General features: G+C 41.0%; 1 protein-coding gene across 9 annotated transcripts in view; it reads left to right on the top strand.

The window, feature by feature from the left end:
* TTC3 (tetratricopeptide repeat domain 3) overlaps positions 1 to 21,631 on the top strand; it is a 127,935-nt gene extending 106,304 nt beyond the window's left edge. For 8 of the 9 annotated variants that reach the window (XM_045036617.1, XM_045036614.1, XM_045036613.1 and 5 more), the window contains 10 exons: positions 3,605 to 3,673; positions 5,105 to 5,201; positions 6,617 to 6,717; positions 9,447 to 9,537; positions 9,969 to 10,070; positions 12,711 to 13,072; positions 14,841 to 14,967; positions 15,141 to 15,275; positions 18,799 to 18,891; positions 20,069 to 21,631. In XM_045036617.1, the coding sequence (XP_044892552.1) occupies positions 3,605 to 3,673; positions 5,105 to 5,201; positions 6,617 to 6,717; positions 9,447 to 9,537; positions 9,969 to 10,070; positions 12,711 to 13,072; positions 14,841 to 14,967; positions 15,141 to 15,275; positions 18,799 to 18,891; positions 20,069 to 20,134 (1,243 nt within the window). In that variant the 3' untranslated portion in view covers positions 20,135 to 21,631. The remainder of the gene's footprint in view (positions 1 to 3,604; positions 3,674 to 5,104; positions 5,202 to 6,616; positions 6,718 to 9,446; positions 9,538 to 9,968; positions 10,071 to 12,710; positions 13,073 to 14,840; positions 14,968 to 15,140; positions 15,276 to 18,798; positions 18,892 to 20,068) is intronic. The other variant, XM_045036615.1, reaches the window with a different exon arrangement.
* Positions 21,632 to 22,530: the final 899 nt, after the last annotated feature.

Raw genomic sequence — 22,530 nt, 5'->3', positions numbered from 1 at the left:
CTAACCCCTCTCTTCCCTAGTTGGTGACGTATCATATGATTCCTCAGCTTGTTACCTACCACTGTGTAACAAAACACTCAAACTTGGTGGCTTACATTAACAGCCATTTTATGTGATCATGATCTTGGAACCTGGTCTGAGTTCCGCTGGGCTGTTCTGATGGTCTTCACGTGGCAGGGAATTGGCTGGGGCTAGGCTCAGCTGGGATGCTGGGATGTCCTGGCTTTTTCTCTCCGTGTAGTTTCACGGCTGCTCCCTTTCCATGTAGCCTCTTCATGTGACTTTTATCGGTATGGTCTATCCAGGTGATCTCCAACACGGTAGCCAGGCTTCATATGTGGTGGCAAAGGGCTCCCAAGGGTACGGGAGCAGAAGCTGCCATGCCTCGTGAAGTTCAGGCTCAGAACCATCAGAGCATTACTTCCACCACATTCTGTTGTGAAAAGCAAGCGGCAGGCCTACTGGAGATTTAAGGGCATGAAGAAGGGGAGGCATGGTTCACGGGGGCCACACTACCATTCTCACCTTTCAGGACATTCGTGGTTTTTCCATTTGCCATGCCATAGGATCGACGACTTCATCGTGAGTCTTGCTGGGCATTAAATTTGGACAGTTTTTAGGTAATCCTTCCAAGAATGATGAACCATAAAACACCGCCTGTGTCTTGTCATTTTGAGTAGGCTCAGAGTAGTTCTATCAGAACACATGTGTGGAAATAATGTCTGCAAAGCTCTGTACAGTACCCCCCATCCCCACCTATAGGTTCATTTTTCACGGTTTCAGTTACCTGTGATCAGTGGCAGTCAATCTCAGATGATTCCCCTTCTGACATATTGTCAGAGGGTCAGTAGTCACCTAGTGCTGTGTCACCCGCCTGCGTCACTCGCCTCACCTCATCATATCACACAGGCATCTTGTCATTTCACATCATCAAGGAAGGCTGGGGACAGTGTAGTAAGATAAGATACATTGAGAGAGAGACCACACTCATACATAACATTCATTACAGTATAGCTGTTTTTATTTATTATTAGTTATTGCTGTTAATCTCTTACTGTGCCTAATTTATAACTTGAACTTTATCATAGGTATGTATATATAGGAAAAAACCTGGGTTTGTTACAGTCCATGGTTTCATGCATCCAGTGGGAGTCTTGGCACATACCCCTCTCAATATTTGAGCATGTCAGTAGTGAAGTTATTCAAAAATTCAGGAATATTTGTATTTAACATAGATTTTTGTATGCTCAATTCAGATTTACTGTTAAACTAGACAAAATAGGGGCGCCTGGGTGGCGCTGTCGGTTGGGCGTCCGACTTCAGCCAGGTCACGATCTCGCGGTCCGTGAGTTCGAGCCCCGCGTCGGGCTCTGGGCTGATGGCTCAGAGCCTGAGCCTGTTTCCGATTCTGTGTCTCCCTCTCTCTCTGCCCCTTCCCCGTTCATGCTCTGTCTCTCTCTGTCCCAAAAATAAATAAACGTTGAAAAAAAAATTTTTTAAACTAGACAAAATAAATGAGGCTGATAATGATAAGAAATTTTTTTGTGTGTGCTAGCATAAAAATCCATTTCTGTTGAAGAATAAAGTTTTTATTTTTTTTTTTTCACTTTATTAATACATGTTTTCCTTTTTTCTGTCCCAGTTTAAAGATTAGCTACAGGCTTCTTTATGTGCTTGGCTTTTTGCACTTTGTAAATGATATAAATCTAAATTTTATATCTGGATTTTAAAGTAAAGCCTCTTTTTATATTAAAAGTTTTATGTAGTCTTAAGTTTTGAAGCAAAACTCTGAGCAGGAGAATAATTGTATAATTAAACAGTTGACCCTAGAACAATGTGGGGGTTTAGGGGTGCTGACCCCCAACATGTAACTTTTGACTCCTCCAAAACTTAACTACTAATAGCCTACTGTTAACTGGAAGCCTCACTGATAACACAATTAACACATATTTTGTATATTTATTATATGCCATAATTCTTGGTAAACTAGAGAAAACAAATTTACTAAGAAAGTCATAAGGAAGGGGCACCTAGGTGGTTCAGTTGGTTAAGCATCAGACTCTTGATTTTGGCTTAGGTCATGATCTCACAGTTTTTGAGTTTGGGCCCCACATTGGGCTCTGAGCTGACAGCTCAGAACCTGCTTGGGATTGTCTAGCTCTCTGCCCCTCCCCCGCTTGCACTCTCTGTCTCTCGAAAATAAATAAACTTTAAGTAAAAAGAAAGAAGAGACAGTACATTTTTAGTATTATACTGTATCAAAAAAAAAATCTGTATATATGCACTACACAGTTCAGACTTGTGTTGTTCAAGGGCCAACTGTACTTCCTGTTTTGCAGGAAGTTTTAAAATTTAAAAAGAAAATGGTTTTGTAATCAAAATACCTTGGATTTACATTCTGGCATGCCAGTTCAGGTCTTTTCATATGCAGATCCCCTCCCCAAGCACCCACCCTTGAAATTTGATCTTGCTGGGATACTTTTTATTTATTATTTTAATTCAAGTTGGTTGGGGCACGTGGGTGGTTCAGTAGGTTAAGCCTCTGACTTTGCCTCAAGTCATGTTCTCCCAGTTCATAAGTTTGAGCCCTGTGTTGGGCTCTGTGCTGACAGCTCAGAGCCTGAAGCCTGCTTTGGATTCTTTGTCTCCCTCTCTCTGCCCCTCTCCCACTCGTTCATTCATTCTCTCTCTCTCTCTCAAAAATAAGCTTTAAAAAAAAATTCGGGGCGCCTGGCTCAGTCAGTTGGGTGTCCAGCTTCAGTTCAGGTGATGATCTCACAGTTCATGAGTTTGAGCCCTGCATCAGTCTCTGTGCTGAGCTCAGAGCCTGGAGCCTCCTTCAGATTCTGTATCTCCCTGTCTCTCTGCCCCTCTCGTACTCATGCAGTGTCTCTCTCTGTCTCAGAAGTAAACATTTTTAAAAAATTAAAAAGTTTTAGAAAGATATATACACTTCGTTTTGCAGGGTGTTAGACTGGATATGTGTGTGTGTTGACTGGGCTGTATTTCTTTTTGAGAGAGAGAGAGAGCGCGCGCGCGCGCGCGCGCGCGCGCGCAAGTGGGGGAGGGGCAGAGAGAGAGGGAGACACACAATCCACAGCAGACTCCAGGTTCCGAGCTGTCAGCGCAGAGCCTGACACAGGGCTCAAACTCATGAACTACAAGATCTTGACCCGAGTGGCAAGTCAGATGTTTAATCAAATGAGCCACCCAGGCACCCCTGTAAGTCCTATTTTAAAGATGAGAAGGCTGTTTTCATTTTGAATGAGAGCCACTGGTTATACTGATGATGATAGACAACACTGATACTCCTCTGGGTCATGTGGAGTCACCTGGAAGTGCTCCTTGAAGTGAACTGAGATAAGGTGTTGTCTACACTGCAAGCATATGACCTAGGGTGAAGAAAAGATTTCTGTCCTTTAGGTGTTAAAGGAAAATGACCCAGATTCTTTGCCTATTTAGAAGATAATAGAAATTAAATCAAAATGTAGAAGTTTACAAAATCAAGAAATGTTTGCCTCAAAGTAAGTAGAATTTACTATGTGGGATCGTGTTTTTAAATATCCTTGAAAATTAATTAAAATTTGGTGATTTTCTTCCATAGATATACCCAGAAAAATGATGGAAAGGATAAGGAACATGAATTACTTCTGGATCAGTCCCTCGAAATCAGGCAAATTAAGTTTATGTTTGCTTTTACTATTATCTTATACTTTTAATACCCAGAGGAACCAGCACACTAGGGTTCTAAGTCTATTGTGGCTTGTCTATTTCTTTTAAATAATTATGTCTCTTTTATTTGTTTCTATTTTATTCTTTAAATTAATGTTTAAATAAAATTATTCTTTGAGTATTTTTATTTTATGATGTTCCTACTACTTTTATTTTACATTGTCAGTATAAAAATCCTTAACTTTATTCGGGGTGCCTGGGTGGCTCAGTCAGTTAGGTGTCCTACTTCAGCAGTTCATGGGTTCAAGCCTTGAGTCGGGCTCTGTGCTGATGGCTCAGAGCCTGGAGCCTGCTTTGGATTCTGTGTCTCCTGCTCTCTGCCCCTCCCCCACTCATGCTCTGTGTCTCTCAAAAAATAAACAATTAAAAAAAATTTTTTTAAATCCTGAGTTTATTATTGTTGATTAACTGTTCTTTTCCTTTGAAGTCTCCTGAAACTAAAAATGTGGATTTTTTTTTTTAAAGATTTTATTTTTCAAGTTTATTTATTTATTTTGACAGAGAACACACGTGCTCCTGAGTTGGGATGGGGGATAGGGAGAGGGAGAGAGAGAGAAAGAGAGAGAAAGTCCCAATAGGCTCCTCACTCTGCACTGAGCCCAACGTGGGGTTCAGTCTCATGGACAGCAAGATCATGACCTGAGCCAAAATCAAGGGTCAGATGCTTAACCAACTGAGCCACCCAGGCACCCCTAAAAATGTGTTTTTAAAACTTTTCTTTTGTGTTACTTAAGATAACAGTCTCAACTTTATTATGGTAGTTGTTCTACAATTTTAAGTTTATTAAAGAGGGCAGATTTTTATTATGAACCTATAAAAAGTTTTGTTTTAAGCTTTGTTAATGGATATAATGTTTTTACCTACAGGTAGTCAGTATATTCATTAGTGAAGCAGTTGTGTTCTGCATTTTTCGTTGAATATTGTTTCACATAGACATGTCCGTTCGCATCATGATTCAAGGCCTTTTTGGTTTTTTTAAGCCCTTATACACATATTGCCGTGATTACTTTGTAGAGATCACTTTTTTCCTTTGGATGATTTCTTTGTCATATAATGTTTGTCAAAATAGAATTTCCTGACTGGAAGCATGAGGGATGTTCTGTAGCCAGATACGTTGTAGTCCACCTGCCCTGGTAAAAGTGATGAACCAGCTTCTCAGCATTTCCACCAAACACTCAATTTTTAAATTTTATATGTTCCTTTGATCATTTGTGAAATGCAAAAAGCACATATGAGTGAATCTGTGTGTCAGACACTAAGAAGTTTTGTGAGTCTCTCTGTGTCATGATTTCAAAGCTAACCTGGCTTAAGCCTTTAGTTATCTCACTGTTTTTTTCTTTTTCAAGAAGTTTTTTCTCATTAACATTTGCAGTGATACATTTACAAATGAGAAAATGAAAATAGAAGAGTGCATAAAGAAAGGGAAAGAGAATTATGAAGAGAGTCTTCAAAGAGCAGTGGCTGCAGAGGTGAGCCTGGGACACTTGGTGACGGACAGATGTGGTGAGATTGTTTGCTTTGTTTGTTTGCTTTGTTTGATTGTTTTTCATATGCCTACATATGAGGCATAACAACATTGCTGAAAAGTGTGGAGTCTGACGGATAGCCTCTCACCCAGAGTCCTACATCCCAGAAATAGCTACTTTTTTCCATGCATGTCACTTTTTAATGTTTTACCCTTGTGCTTACATGATATTACATAGCTGTACTCAAAGTGAACACCACATTTTGCAGTCTGCTTTCTTTATTTTTATAATTCAGTCATTTTCCATGCTGTACCTTAGAATGGCTTCATCATCTGTAATCAAGTGGTGTGCCATGAAGTAGCCAACCATAATAGTCACTACTGGAAGAGGAACTTGAAAATAATCCACTCATTAGAATATACTCTCAAAAAAAAAAAAAAGAAAGAATATGCTCTCTTCTTTCCTCAGAAGAATATATACCAATGTCCACATACTATTTGAGATACTACTGAGACAAAAATCAAAATAATGACCTCTGGCTGTATTTTATTGAGTTCCCAAAACATGGTTGTCTTTGTTTTCTCAATTGAGAAGAAATACTACTTGTTGGTATATATATATCTATGATTATTCTGGGAAATTAAAAAAAAAAAAAAAGACTTAGCTTATATAATCCACAGACATGGGACTTCTGATTAAATATTGGCTATGCAGCTGCTTCTAAGGAAAGGATGGGGAAAGAAAAGCTGAAGTGCCTATATTTTATGAGTCCTATGCCTACATGTATATTTATGAGCTTGGTCAGGTCCCATTTACCACCATTTGGCCAGCCCTTCTGCCTGGTGGGCCCTGTGAAGGTTACTGACACCTGTATTAAAAGAAAGCAGTTCTATATTTCTTGCAGTGCCTCTTACAAAAATGGCCCATAGGCTTGTGGGAAAACCAAAAAACATTCCCCAGAGGCTTTTGAAGCTCATACTGAGAACAACTTCTTTGAGGCCTTTCAATTTGATAGCGTGCAGCCTGGGGGTCATTGTGCAGACCCCTGGCCCTCTGCTTACCAGGGACAGGACCACAGATAATGCTCATCAGGCCTATACATGCAGGGAACCTGGCTCTGTGTTTGTACATGGCTTAAGCAGTAAGCCATGTGGAAAGTTTAGTATCTGAGAAAAGTACTCTGTAAGGTCAAATAATTTTCCTGTCATTATGTTATTCTGTTTTCAAATCCAAAAGTTTGAATTAATTCATGTTGACTTTTGTGAATTACCACATAAGCAAGTTCTAGTGCTTCTGTCATCATCTGTCATTTAAGGAGAAACTGGAAAGTGGCTTAGAATGTTTACGTTTTAACAACCTTAAGATAGTTTCAGTTTCACTGTTTGAAAATACTTCATTGTTATCTAATCTAATGGTAGGTATCTGTGCTTGAAAACTGGAAGGAGACAGAAGTGTACAAATTACAGATCACGGAATCACAAGCAGAAGCGTATCTGAAGTACCTGAAGCTCCTGAGCAGGTACTGTGTGGTGTCACGGGTGTGCTTCCCAGCATGTAGTGTAGGAAATCCACATTAGAGCTGATTTGACAGAAAAGTCATTACATTATTCAGGACCATTTTATTTTTAATAGTTATACATCATCAATACATGTTCAGTTGCAGAAAAATCAAAATATACAAACCAAACTGATAACGATTATCCATAATTCTTTTTTTAATGTTTATTTATTTATTTTTGAGAGACAGAGTAGGGGAGGAACAGAGGGAGAGAGAGAACCCCAAGCAGACTCCTCACTGTCAGCACAGAGCCTGATGTAGGGTTTAGTCCCACGAACCATGAGATCATGACCTGAGCCAAAATCGAGTCGGATGCTTAACCAGTTGAGCCACCCAAACTCCCTGATTATCCATAATTCTTAATTAATGTGTAACTAATTAGTATTTTAGAAGAAACCATTAAGTATTTGAAAAAAACAAAATTTTATAAATATATATATATATATATTTTTTTTTTTTTACTAAGTAATATAAAGGAAGCTTCCTTTCGTATCAATAATGACATTTCTCTAACCTAATTTTGAAAAGTTGGATAGTATTCCAGCATACAAATGTGTCATGATTTATTAAACCCCACTGTGGTGGTGCATAGTTGGGTTCTTTGCACACTCTGTTAAGAAAAGCTGCATTTCAGTGAGTTTCCTTGTAGCCGCATTTTTATGCACATTATGAATCATTTCCATGCAATAAATTTCTGGAGTGAAGATCACATTTTCAAGCTTTTTAAACAATTACCTTCTGTAAGAACAATCACTTAACAGTCTTAATGATAGAGTATGGAAATGTCACTTCAGAAGATACTCACCTATGGTCCTTTTTTCAACTCTCATAATCTTTACCTGTTTTTGTTTGTTTAGCTTTGATTTTGGAATAAGGTTTACCTGGGAATTCTAGAGGGTCTTCCTCAGTCTAGTCTCTAGCACTATTCTGTGTGGATTTTCACACAAGGGATTATTTTTCATCTGGTCTTTTTATCATTCCACAGTCAGGTTTTTCATCCTTCCCTGTGCTTTTTGCCTTACATTTCAAACCCTCAGTGTTGAGCCACAGGTTCTGTGGGTCACGGGAAAAAGTTTGGATGTGTTGTTATTTCTTCATTTTTCAAGATTTAGTTTTTTTCACATGAGAAAACCTTTCTAATGAGAGGAAAACTAAGACGCTGACTCGGGTTATAAGACTAGTGCAGCTGAAGTGAGGCCCAGGGACTCTGAAAGGCCAGTGTTTGACCTCGTGCACTGTGGTGCCTCTGAGAAACGGAGATCTCAGACCTCCTTTCATCTGACAGTGTCGACTTCCTTATTAAATCTCATAGGACACGTAGCTTCTTTCTTAGGTATGCCCTGCTAACTTTCCCATTCCACCAAAGGATAGCAAAAGAGAAAAGATGTAAAAGGAAATGTTCTGGGTTTTCTTTAAGATGTCTAAAGAAAACTGGGTGCTCAGTCAGTTAAGTGTCTGGCTCTTGGTTTTGGCTCAGGTCAAGATTCAAGGTTCGTGGGGCGCCTGGGTGGCTCAGTCGGTTAAACGTCCGACTTCGGCTCAGGTCATGATCTCGCGGTTCGTGAGTTCAAGCCCCACGTCGGGCTCTGTACTGACAGCTCAGAGCCTGGAGCCTGTTTCAGATTCTGTGTCTCCCTCTCTCTCTCTGACCCTCCCCTGTTCATGCTCTGTCTCTCTCTGTCCCAAAAATAAATAAATGTTAAAAAAATTTTTTTTCTTTTTAAAAAAGATTCAAGGTTCGTGAGATCGAGCCCCGCATCAGGCTCCCCATCAGCAGCACAGATCCTGCTTGGCATTCTCTCTCTCTCTCTCCCTCTCTCTCTCTGCCCCTCCCCCACTCACGTGTGTGTGCTCACTCTCACTCTGTTTCTCAAAATTAATAAACAACAACAAAAAAAGATGTGTAAGGAGAGCTGACACAATCACAAATTCATAGTGTTATTAATCTTCCCAGTTAGGAGTTCGAAAGCTTGTTTGTCACTTTCAGTAAAGGTGTGGAGGTATAACTTACCAGTGTGTCAGGCCCTACTCTTTAGTTTACAATAACGATGTGGGTTTTATTGGAATGTTTCAAGTGTTCCAGGCTGCCTTACAATTTTTTTTAGTGTAAAAACACCCTTTGATGTTAAACACAAAGATGTTAAGTGAAAAATGGTCAAATCTTCAAATTTAGGGAAAGAAATTAAAATTAAGGAGAATGTTTGCTCTCTGTCCACCAGCTTAGGGGTTTGGGTTAGATAAGCAATTAATATTTCCTAAATTGTTTCTAGTGGTGAGTCTGTAAGATACATAATTCTTTAAAAATAGGTTTTGGAGGGGCGCCTGGGTGGCTCAGTCAGTTAAGCATCCGACTCGGTTCAGGTCATGGTCTCACTGTTTGTGAGTTTAAACTCCGCCGCAGGCTCTGTGCTGACAGCTCAGAGCCTGGAGCCTGCTTCAGATTCTGTCACCTTCTCTCTCTGCTCCTCCCCACTTGTGCTCTGTCTCTCAAAAATAAATAAATGTAAAATAAAATAAAATAAAATAAAATAAAATAATTTAAAAATAGGTTTTGGTGTGTGTGTGTGTGGTCATGTGAAATACATCTTTCTGTCGTGTTTAAATGTTGTCATTTACACTTCAGTGCTTTTAACTTTTAAAACATTTCTAAAGTAAACATTAAATGGTTTCATGGTTCTCTGCTTTTTCAGTGATTCTGCAGCATATCCTGATATGGAGTCTGATGTACATTCATGGGAATCATTTCTTTGTAAGGTTGGAAAAGAAATTGAGAAAGCAAAGGTAAGTTACAAAATATTTTCTGTCAAAACCTAGATGATGATTATAGTTCTCAGGAGAGGCTAGTGTCATTGAAACTTTCTTTTTTGAGCTGTTAAAGATAATATATATTTTTTATTGTAATTATTAAGAAGAGTTTTTCCTGAAAGTAATGCTGTTTTCTTAATTAACTGTCTTAAATTCTGCCCTTAATTGATAAGATTAGAGAAGTTCCATTTGATAAGGCTTTAGAACATTCTGATTAATGAGGTCTCATTTTGAGTTTTTTTCCTTACAAGAAATAATTGTTCTGATACCTTGCATCTCCGTTATATTTCCTGGAAAATTGTTGACCATTTGTAAATATATAGTAAGGAAAAAAGCATTAATTGACAATTGTGATATTCCCCTGGGAATTTATTAGAAAAACTTAACACTTTTCCTTCTACCTACAGTCTCAATTTGAAGAACAAATTCAAGCAATTAAAAATGGCTCTCGGCTCAGTGAACTTTCTAGAGTGCAGATTCCTGACCTTTCATTTCCTGTCTGTAGCACAGTAAGTCTGTCACAGCTTCTGTCACCACAATTTCTTCCTTTTTTGGGCCCAAGTAATTTTTTATTGTTTGTATTCTGGGAGATTGCCTTAATGTTTTCATTATTGGTGCTACTGGTTAACATTTCATGCTGGATAGTAAACATTCTTACATAAATGGAAGAGGAGTCTTTCTACATCAGTGTCTAAGGACAGGACTGAAGTGAACACAGGGCTGGTACATCTGCCTTCTTTTCTGGATGCTGGCATGTTCCCTGCATTTGAACGAATAATCTAAGAGGAGCAGGTGCCTGTGGTTTAGACCAGCTCTCTCTACTGACACCACCTCAGAGTTAGTCTTATTTCTGGATACTTGTGGGCATAAGACCAAAATTCAGATCTGTGTCCTCATCAAATACAGAGACATACAAAGGTTTTGTTGGTTAGGTCTGTCATATTTTACTGCTATTTTGAGGTATTTGCTAAAAAATCTTTTGAATAATAGTGACTGCCAAACCTGTCTTTGTATTTTAAACTATGCAGCACAGTAAAGAAAAACATGAATTTGATATTGTGGACTTTAAAAATGGCTATACCAGGTACACTTTATTGTCTTCTGGGGGACATACTGCTTCTTTAGACACAGAGCAGATGCTCAGCCAATACTAAAATGGCTGAAGCCCAAAGGAGATCAGACTGTAAGAATTTAAAGAAGGACTCTATTCAAGAGTTGATTAGAGCTGGTTTCAGAATATTTTGGCACAACATTAAAACCTGTTTGTGAAGTAGTCTGCTGTAAGGAGACTGTTTTCCTTAGCTCCTGATTTGCACCTTCCTGCTACTGCCAGACCTTTGCCTAAACTGTCCTCCAGCCTGGAGCACTAGCCTCACTCTTGGCATTGTGTCTGTACCTGAAAGCCTGGTCAAGGCGGCCCTCATTTGCCCCTCACCCCGTAGCCCTTCTGTCACATGTGCTCAGTCTCCTTAACTGAGGTGACAGGCTCCCTGCACACAGGAGCCTGATCTCGAAAGGATTTGGCTTGCCAGTACTTTGCACAGTAAGCATTCAACTTGTGGTTTCGTCTGCCAAAACTGTGTTTAAAATGTTAAAAGTCAGCCACCTTGAACTGAGTAAAATATTCTATTGAGTTCCAAAGTTTCTTCTCTCCATAGAAAAACATTTTTTTCTCCATTGAACTGAGTAAGAAGTAGAGTTTTATGTAGAATTAAAGCTCACATATCATTTATAGTGTTTCCAAGCTTTCATGGCAGACATGGAAGGGAAAAAAATGTGAGATCTCAGCAGCATATTCACTACTAACTTTTAGTTCTAGCTTATGTAATTTTATAAACACACAAAAAAATTTTAATACCCAAAACCTTGGGAATTCGTAGGGTGCCAGGCACTTGAGTAATAAATATTACCCTAAAAACCATTAACTTTGTGTGTCATTTCTCCCCCATTCATTCATTGGGTATTTAGTGGTGATGAAGATTGGATGCGGTCTCTTCCCTCAAAGGACATATGGGTTTGGGAAAAGAGAGATGCTAAGCCCATAATTACAAGTAAAGTGTGCCAAGGTTTTTCATAGGAGCATAAAATGCTATAGCAGCATAAATTAGGAGGCACTAACCTAACAAAGAGGTCCAGACCTCAGCAGAAGATTCCCTGTTGGAGGTCTCAGTGAGTCAGAGATCTGGAATAGGAATTAACCAGGCAAAAGGAGGACATGGGTGTGTGTTTGAGGAGGGGTGGATGGTGTGATATTTGGAGGGTCAGAGTGTTCAAATGGAAGAAATAGCATATTTGGAGGCTAGGAAAATAGGGAACACTTCTTTCATGGATATAAAAGAAGTTTAGTATGACAGAGGGGGGGTTTGGTGAGAAATAGTATAAAAGTACCCAAGGGCCAGAACGAAGGGAACTTTGTTCTGTAAGGTGTGTTCAGCAGTTTGACTTTTCCTGAGGTCACTAAGAACCCAATGCAGGTTTCAAGTAAGGGGATGACTTGGAGCTGTTCCTGATGGCTGTCAGCTTGCCCGCAGTATGAAGTGGCAGAGGGGCTCACTGTCACCAGCCATGTCATGGATCAGAGAGTGGTTGTGGGGTTGGAGGGAGAGCAGGGTCAGAGACCGAGCTGAGCCTGCTTTTGGAGACACTGAGTTTAAGTGTCCTTGGAATCACCCAGTGGATTTGCCTAATAAGGGAGTTTGAATTTGCAGGTTTGGATCTCAGGCAAATATTCTAGACTAGGATCTTGTAAAAAGCGGCCATTATTAGTACCTAGCACGTAGTCTCTGAGGCATAAGAGAGTGTGAAATGTCCTGGGGACAGGGTGTAGCAGGGGCTGGAGATGCACCCCCCCTCCCCCGACAGCATAAGGAGCTGAGCGTCCACATTAAGGCACAAACAGGTGTAAGCACTGCAGGGAGAGCTGAGAAGGAGCTCCAGAGAGGGAGAGGGAGACCAGCAGTGCAGAGCCCAGAGAAGCTCATTTTAAAGTGAAAGCAACCAGCAGTTTTTTAAAAACAAAAACATTTAAGTCATTGGAGTCAAGTTCCCCATGCACTTGAGCACCCAGGTTTATTATAGTCGTGCTTATTTGTCAGTGTTTGTCCACAGATGTTTCTCTTCGTGATCCAACTGTGGTGTGTTCTTCCCAGATTCCTCCTAAGTTACTTCCCGAGTCTTCAAGCCATGACGATCACGGAACTGCCGCTGCCAACACTTCTGCAGATCGTGGGACTGGAAACCAAACAACAGGTCCCAAGGATTCAAGTCTGGTCTCCGCCAGCAGTGGCCCAGTGGGGGCTTCCTCTTCTCCATTGTCGGGATCGCTCTCCTGTCAGCCTGGAGTCACCCAGCGGCCAGAGTGTAAGAGCACGGGCCAGGAAACTCTGTCAAAACAAAGCCTTGTGGCTGATCAGAAACTACCAGGACGTGCTACTCGGTCAAGCCAGTCTCCAAAAAAGCCATTCAATAGTATTATTGAGCACCTGTCAGTGGTATTCCCATGTTACAACAGGTATGGCTATAAATTGTCTGTGACTGTTAAATATCTTAATGAACTGAGGTTTCCTGATCAGATAACATTTTGGCCAGTTAAGGGCTAAGGTGGAAACAATTCCATAATCGTTTTATTCAGAAAGACAGGTGCTACATTTCTTCCCTTTTTTGTAAACATGGAGGTGAGCATTTTCAAGCCAACCTTTTGATGCACATATCTAGATTGAAAACACTGAACACTGGTTACTCCATACTCATCAGAACCCAGGGCAATTTGCTTAGATTTTGATGAGATCATTAACATGCTATAGTCCTAGTTATGGAACCCCTAAATGAAAATAAAACTGTAGAAGCACCTGGGTGGCTCAGTTGGTTAAGCATCCGAGTCTTGGTTTCAGCTCAGGTCATGATCTCACGGTTCATGAGTTCAAGCCTCATGTCAGGCTCTATGCTGACAGCTGCAGAGCCTGCTTGGAATTCTCTGTCACCCTTTCTCTCTGCCCCTCCCCTGCTGTCTTTTCTCTCACTCTCTCAAAATAAACATTAAAAAACAAAAACAAAAAACTGTAAAACACTAGTTTTATATCATTTACGCGAAGAAATACCACATAGCCAGGAAAGTGGCAGCAACTTAGACCTTGCTCGACACCTCTGATTTGTTAGAGGTGTGAGGTCCGAAAGACTAGATGTAATCTGATAGTGAATCAGGGTTGTGGGTGTGTTATAGAGGGTCCTCTGAGGGTGGGGAGCACTGCTTTATCTCAGCCAGTGTTTCCACCTCCAGCCTCTGGCCTTGCTGTCTGGGTTGGTATGAAGGAGGAGAAGTATTCCTTGTCTCAGCCAGGAGAGAAGGAAAGGCAGTGTCTCTGGGATACAGCTAGGAAAAGAGGAATGCACATCCCTGGATGACCCTCTGTGCCCTGTCCCATGTTATTTCTGTCTTTGATATTAGTTACAGGTTTTGAAATCACACGTTTGAAGCAAAGTAGTGGTTAAATTATGATTGAGCAGAATTAATGTTTTGCATCTGTTGGCAGAGCCCTTCTTATTTGAAAACAGGTATATGCACATGGGCATATTTAGCCCTGCCTAAGTTTGAGAAACATTTTAAGTTCTCTCAATAGCAGTTCCCATGACAATTGTAAAAATACTCAAGTTGTAATTAGCCAAAGTACCTTAGAAATAAATTGTTTGCAATCCTGACTAAATTTGGGAGCGTTTACACCACCAAGTAGAAATGCATCCTAATTTTCTGAAAGTTAAAACATTTGAGGGATTAGTGCTACAAATAACAAGTTCCTGTTGATTAATGGTTTAATTCCATCCACTGCTACTTGTGAAAAATTCAGGCTTGGAAAACCTTGTCAGATTTTTTTAAAGAAGGCAGTCAGCAAATCTAATTTCCTCTTAGGTAGAAAGAGATTTTATTGATTTCAAGTCAGAACCAATGTTGTCTGCTCAGTCAGTGATTTAGCATAAAGCTACAATATACCCAGGCTGTAGGAAGTCAGGTTTCTAGGTAGAGATGGGTATCTCAAGTAGATCTAGTGATACACTGTTACTTTGACATTCTAGTTAAATAAATAGTTAGAAATATCGGAATTTTCATAACTGCTTGGAAAGAGTGATTCCCCTGCTTTTATATACCGTTGCTATTATTTACAAATTTATTTTGTTTGTATGTATTTGGTTTGTTTCTTTTAGCTGTTGATATCGGCACACAGTATTTCTTTACAGTAGAAAACCTTGAGTTTCTCTTGTCATTTGTGTCCACTTTCTCTTTTTAGCACTGAGCTTGCTGGTTTTATTAAAAAAGTACGAAACAAGAACAAGAACTCACTGTCAGGATTGAGTATTGATGAAATTGTCCAAAGAGTGACAGAACACATTCTAGATGAACAGAAAAAGAAAAAGGTCAGTGTTTCATCCAGATACAATAAAATGGTCCACTTTATTTATAAAATAAGAATTTATAAAAAAAAAAAAAATGCATTCAACCGAAATGTGGAGAACACTTCAATAAAGACAGAAGACGGGCAAGCTTTTGGATTACTGAACTTGCTTCACTCCCCACATTATCTCTGCAGCCAACTTCAGGAAAGGACAAGAGGTTGTCTGAGCCCAGCTCTGATGCTACTGTGACCAATGCCTCCCAGGGCCCATCCTCCCTGACTGCTGGACCGTTGCCCAAAACCAAGGAACAGAAGGCAGAAGATATCCCTGTGAGTGTTGTATGTGTGGTCAGTTTGTATTTTTTTGGGTTTTTTTTTGTTTTGTTTTTTTTTAACATTATTTATTTTTGAGACAGAGACAGAGCATGAGCAGGGGAGGGTCAGATAGAGAGGGAGACACAGAATCTGAAACAGGCTCCAGGCTCTGAGCTGTCAGCCCAGAGCCCGATGCGGGGCTCGAACTCATGGACCGTGAGGTCATGACCTGAGCTGAAGTCGGATGCCCAACCGACTGCACCACCCAGGCGCCCCTGGGGAGTGTGTGACTCTTGATCTCAAGGTCATGAGTTTGAGCTCCACGTTGGGCGTGGAGCCTACTGAAAAAAAAAAAAAAATTAGAAACCAAATTTAGATGTACTTGAGTTTCCCATTAGGACAGTCTGTGACCAGTAAGGCCCGCTTTTATGGGAACCTGGGGCTCCTGTTGGGAGAAGCGCCTACACCAAGAAAGTTCCAGCCACATTGTGGAAACTGGGCCTTCAGACAGTCAAGTACAAGTTAATTTTTTATATCACATGTGATATTTTGAGTAGTTCGGGAAAATGATTTTTGAATCATTTTATGCTGTGTCACCACGGGCTTTGGAATCACACAGACTTGGTTTTGTCACTTAGTAACACTGTGAGCTTAGGTCTTACCTGCTTGTTGAAGTTGCTATCTGGATGAAGTGCTACAGTAGAATTACCAGGGTCAAGCTGTGTGTCCAGGAGGGTCTGGCTGCTTCCCTTCCCTCTCCCCTTGAGTGCCTGGAGGGGGTGTGGGTGGGTAGGACACTGGAATGGGCTGAACTTGCCTTTAATTTGATACACAGATTTTAAATGTTTATTGTTCTTTCAGAACAATAAATGTTCTAGAATGTTATATTTATATAGATCTTTTTATAAAGTACTGTGGCATCGATGATCTCAATTGAGAAGACATTGCAATTGTCTTTGTAATGAGGAAACTGAGGCATAGATGATTCGGGCAGCTTGCCAGCATTCCCTCATTTGATCTGGGTGTGCAGCATTTAATTCCCTAATCCTCACCACACAGACCCAGCCGACACCGGGACTGTGTACCAGGGACCAAACGTGTGGTTGAAAGAGACGCCATCACCTCTGTGGCTCAAGGCCACGGGCTCCAGATTGAATTCTGGTGCAAAGCATGTTTTTTCCCTTTTGTCCAACTGTGGTATCAGAATTTAAATGAAATAAAAATTGCAATAGATTTTGGCCCCGTAGTGGAGTCAGTGATGCATGATTGGACAGAGTACTAGTTTGCTGACGAACTAAGCAGTGAATCTTTTTGTGAACTTGTTTTTATTCCTCCCGTACATTTTCATTTTCCACTATTCGTTGGAGATTTTCCAGACCTCATACACTCAGTTCCCAGAGTGTCTAACTCCAATGAGAAAGCTTATGAGCATGCAGAACATTCCTGCAAGGCCTGGCTGGAGTGCCTCCCTCTCCCCAGGCTGTCCCTGACTGGCCACAGGCTGTGTGGTCCTCCAACCAGGTCCTCAGAGCATCCTCACGGACAGCCCCACCCCCAGACAGACAGCAGTCACCTTCTGCAGAGAGATGGCTTTCTGCTTCACAGTTGATGTTGATAGTAATAAAGTTGTAAAAGTTGACTTACAAGAAAAAAATATATTCAAACTGGGACTTAGTTTGATCATCGTGGGTAGTTTTTTAAGGATTAAAAGTAGTTTGCTTTATGTTTTTAAATTACAAAACCAATATGTGTTCATAGTAGGAAACACAAATAAAAAGCATTTAAAGCCTCCCAAAATCCAGTCTCTAAGGTAACCAGTATTATGAGGCTGGTATTTCTAAACTCTTTTGTATGTGTGTGTATGTGTGGATTTAGTCATACTTTTTGTGTTTTTTGTTTTTTGTTTTTTCACTTAGAAATGTATTGTAGCGATCTTTCCATGCTAGGAAATAGTCAAGTTAACTGGGTTTTTTGAGCCAAACCTAGCTCTGAGCTCTGCAGAGGCCTTACCATTCCTTTCCCTGGGACTGACCCCTCTGTTGCTTCCCTGACCCTCCCATCAGGGGCCACAGAGAGGAGCTAGAACACCTCATTCTGCTGCATCTGCCCGGTCACTGTCAGAGGAGAGACAGAAAACCCCATTCAGCAGTTCAGGGTCTTCAGAGCCTTTTGCCCCCCTCTGCATCCCTGACCTTAATCCCACTGCCAGGGCTGCTTCCATGCACTTGCCTGACAGTTGATGGAGAATCTGTTTGGGGCCAGGTTCCTTGTCAGTTGCTAAGGTTGTAGATGAATAAGGCTCCTTCCTGCCATCAGGGTGCTCAGAGTTTAGAGGGGAAGAGGAGTGGAAAATACTGGTGCAGTGTGGGTAGGTGCTGTGAGTCGTATGGAGAACTTGTGCCTGGTGTCCTGGGTGCCTCTCGGGCTCTGCTGTCACAGAAAATGCCGTCTGTGCTCACCAGACTGTGTGCCCCTGCTGGAGACTCTCCCATTCAACTCTGCACCCTCGCGCCCCACACAATCCCTGACCTTGGTGTTTGCTGAATGAGCCATCAGATTGTTTTGTTTTGATTTGCACACGTAATCTACATTCATAGAAACTTTAGAAAATAGGAAAAAAAGTTAAATCTCTCTGGACGAAAAGTAACCATTTGTCCACATTCTGTATCTTTCCAGCCTCTTTCCTGGGTATCTCTCTCTACACCCATTCTCTTTATTTTTAAAAAATTAAGTATGTGATTATATGATATGTACTGTTTTATAACTTGCTTTTATTCAGATGTTAGTCGTGACCAGCTTTTTGTGTCAGGGATTGTGGACTTGAGTGATTGCAGTCAGCCCCACAGGAGTCCATGGTGTGGATCGTCATTTACGTTTGTATCTCCAGCTGTTAGATAATTAGATGAATGATTGGTTTATAGTGTTCATACCATAGTTTAGGTGTGAGGTGGGATAATTAGAAATTTGTAGTAATTTCCTGGGAATCTATCAACCGTATAAAATATTTTTTTCTCTGAGAAAATTAGAACTTCAGAAGTATATTTTTTCTTTTGTATGTCTGTGTTTTTCTTTTTTTAACGTTTATTTTTGAGAGAGAGAAAGCACGCGCATCTGCATGTGCGCAAGGGAGTGGCAGAGAGAGAGGGACACTGAGAATCCAAAGCAGGCTCCTCGCTGTCAGCACAGAGCCCGACATGGGGCTTGAACTCACGAACTGTGAGATCGTGACCTGAGCCGAAGTTGGATACTTAACTGACCGAACCACCCAGACACCACCCCGTCTATATTTTTTCTTAAACGCTGTTGAAAAATAAGTTGTTCCCAACTGAAGGTTACTGGTGGGGTATTGGGTGTGGGGATGGGCTAAATGGTGATGAGCATTAAGGAGGCACTTTGTTGGGATGAGCACAGGGAGTTATGTGTAAGTGATGAATCACTTAGTTCTATTCCTGAAACCATTATCACACTGTAGGAAGAGCTCATATAGTAAAAAGGAATTTAGTTATTCTTTATTATTGGAATACGTTTGTTCCCACAGGCACCGGGTGCAGCTTCCTGTGAAATATGCCATGAGGTATTCAAATCCAAAAATGTGCGTGTACTAAAATGTGGGCACAAGTTTCACAAAGGGGTAAGAATTCTCTCCGGCCATCCTCCTCATGAATTTTGACTATGAAGTATTTTGAAAATAAAAAGGAACTTTTTTTTCTAGGTGTCAATACTTCTTGGGGTTTCAAAGCACTTTCTTTATAAGCCAGTGTTCCTTGTCTCCCTTTCCAAAAATTGCTGCTGTGGCGAGGGAGAGAGGCCTCCTGGGGTGTGCACACTGTCCTTTCCATCCATCACATCATGGGTGGAGGAGAACAATCCTAGTCGGCTCCATCAATCAACTTGGTTGGTGCTGAAATTCAAAATAATACTAGTTTCTTGGAAAGTAGCTTCTTATATATATGGCTGAATAGGTGCACAGTGCAAGAGTTTGTCAGTTTCGTGCAGTATAGGAAGTTTGACATTTTAGAGGAGAAAAGCTAAATTTAACTGGATCCACTGTGCCTGATTCTAGGAGATTCTGGCTTGTACCCTTCCAGGATCTGTAGGTAGTTATCTTGGTTGCTGTGAGCATTCATTCTGCACCCCTGCTGCTGGCTGGAACAGATCAGGTCTCTGCCATGTCTGTTTATTCATCCCTTCAGAAAAGGGATAAATACAATATATTCACTAGGTGGGGTCAAGACAGCTTGCAGTCTCTTGCATGGCCTGTCTCCTGCAGGTATAGGGGTGTTGTGCCTGCACTTCCAGACTTAACACACACACCCAGCTTGGTAGCAGCAACACACCATCCATGAGCAACTTGGGACCACAGTGGGTAGACAGGCTCCAGTCGAGGCTGCAGTATGCAGGCTGGTGGGGTGTACAAGGTCCAAGACCAGGCAGGAGAGGATCGGTTAACTATTAGGTGAGTGAGTCCCAGGGCCAAGAAAATGCCAACCTCTGGAACTCAGGGCACTGACATGCCAAGGCTGAAGCTGGAGTGTGGGGCAAGTGGAGGGGCGAGGGGCAAAGCCGTCCCCCTGAGGTCAGGTTGGAGGCCCAGAGTGCATGGGTCAGATCCTGAGGGGAGATTATTTGTTCCTGAGGCTTGGGGCACACTCCTAGCTTGAGTAAGCTTCTGTGTTCCTCAGTGTTGGGCAGCTCCAGGCCCCATCAGAATTAGAAGTGAAGTTAACCATGTCCTTTGAGCAGCACAGGAGAGCTCAGGCTCCACGTGCCCCTAAAGGCACTGACTGATTTTGTTTTCTCATTTTCAGTGCTTTAAGCAGTGGCTGAAAGGGCAGAGCACTTGCCCGGCCTGCCTTGATCAGGATCTCCTGTAAGAAGAGTAGCCCGCACCTTCTGGAAGAGAGGCCAGTCTGCTTTTGTAGGTAGTCACAGTTCACTGAAGAGTCATTTACTGGTTTGTTGAATTGGGAGAATAACGATATATTACTTCTGGTATAAAAGGCAAACATTTGGAGATCCTTTGCACTGTGTGTCACAGCGCTGGTAAATGGAAATCTTTAATATAGTTGATAGTAATTTCCCTGCTCTTATTAAACACTTTGATAATAGCAAATAGTGGCTAATAAAAGTATGTGTAACCACATTCCTAAATTGTTGGGGCTGCTTACAGAGGTACTCTCTGAGACTGAAGGCTTCTTTTGGAAAGTGTTGTGAGCACCTCAGAGCAGTACTTGAATTGTAAGTATTCTGACCTGTTAAAGTGCCCCCAGTTAAAATTTTTACGAGTCAGTATTCCTTATAAAATGCCTACATTTTTCCTCAGAGATTCTGCACTTAAATGGGCGTAAGCAAACACATTTTAATAATCTGTAGTAAATGGTAACATATCGGCTGATTTAAACCAAAAGATTTAAATCTCCTTTTCATGGAAACACCATGTGATTTTGCTTTTCCATTTCATTATTTTATATCCCTGGTAGATTTATAAAGGACTTAGTTTTCATCACCTAAAGGTATACTTTGATTTTTGAAAATTGGTTACAAACACTTTCTTATTAGTGTCAGCCAAGACTTTTTTTGCCCTGAAAATTGAGGCTACGTGTTCCTCCCCCAACCCTACACTTGGAGCTTGGAGCTTCTCTTTCCATACCTTACTCTTAGGAGCAGCATTTGTCCTTCTTCGTGATGACAGGTGTTTGGGTATCTCTGTCTGATGCATAGCGGGCACTATGGGGAAATAGTCCCCGTCATTCCCCTCCCTGTCCCACCACCACAGAGAGATACTTGTGTAAGTAGACAGTCCTGAGGCGTCCGCGTTTTGCTCGCTCCGTGTGTGACATTTGTGTGGAGTAATGCATGCGCTTTTGTACTGTGGTGTGAGAACAAAACTGTAACTACATTAGAATCTGTTAAAATATTAGATAGCTTTAGTGACTTATAAACAGTGGTAAATGCAGAACCACGAATTGTAGATACATTCCATTTCTCTCAGACATCAAAAAATGTTTTTCATTGTGTTCTTTGTTCCCCTGGAAGCTCACAGTCCCAAGTTTGTGAGCTGATTTCATCACCTTCTTCAGCCTTGGTTCCCTGTGAGTTTTGATGTCGTGGTGACTTAGTCCACTGACACTCACTCTGTATTTTGAAGCAGATTCTCCTTGTGGGTCCCTGAAACATTGTCTGCATGTCCTTAATAACTGAGAACGGTAGATAGGAAGATATGTAGGGACCAGTATGTAGCAGCGGGTACAAAGGCAAGGAAGAGCAGCTAGAGGGTGAGAACATGTCTTTTGTACATCAAACAGACACTTGTGAACATGCCTTACCCATGTCCTGTTGTAAGTTTCAAAATAAAGAGCATTCTAAAATAACATCAGTTTACTGTCATGCTTGTCCATCCTTTGTCAAATTTTTAAAAGGATTCTACTAGAAAATTCAAGGCACATACAAATGTTATCTTTGGTTGGAAAAGAAGAGCCATGATATGTCCAGAGTCTAACCAAGGATCTTAGGAAATTATGAGCCTCTGTGCCTACATAAAGGCTGCTAAACTCAGTTTCACAAGATTGGCTATTTGTGAATGGAAAGTTTATACACAGATGATAGAATTTACCGTTTAGCTAATGTAAGGTTTTTCATGTGAATACGAATAAGAATGTGCAAGTTGATCTCTCATTACAATCCTCAGTACCCATTTTCCTTTGAGGGGCTTGTGGATTCATGGACTACTGAGGCCAAGCAGTAAGGTTTCTGTTGGAGAATTCTGGTGAGCACTAAGGGGTGATTGAGGAAATACCAGTATGTGTTTTTAATCTGATAGCATTTAATTAAAAATAAAATGTAACTTAAAGCAATGACTGTTCCTAAGAGCTTCCATTCTTTTCCCTGCTGAGCAGCTTCGTCTATGCTATAAATATTGGGTAATCTAATATAAAACTGAAATGGTGCCCCAGCAATGCAAATGTTACTATGTTTTCTAAGGTAATTTCTAAGACTGGAGGTAGGTGGGCAGAGTGGTCACACTACAGCACGGAAGCAATGGAACTGTTTTATTTTAGGTAGTTTTTAAATCTGATGACCCTCTCTGGAGAAATGGATTAAAGGAAACAGAAGAGACAGTAGCAAAGGTGGAAACTCCTCTTATCACACGAGGTACTTGGTACTTACTACGTGAGGTACATGAGGAAATTCCTCTTATTACATGAGACTGATAAAAAGCAGGTGGTAAAGTCTGTCAGAAAAAGGACCAAGAACATCACTACGATCCTTT

Source organism: Felis catus, chromosome C2 (assembly GCF_018350175.1).
Source record: "Felis catus isolate Fca126 chromosome C2, F.catus_Fca126_mat1.0, whole genome shotgun sequence".
Classification (NCBI taxonomy): Eukaryota; Metazoa; Chordata; class Mammalia; order Carnivora; family Felidae; genus Felis; species Felis catus.
Note: the sequence above shows the minus strand (reverse complement) of the source record. Positions and strands in the feature narration are given on the sequence as shown.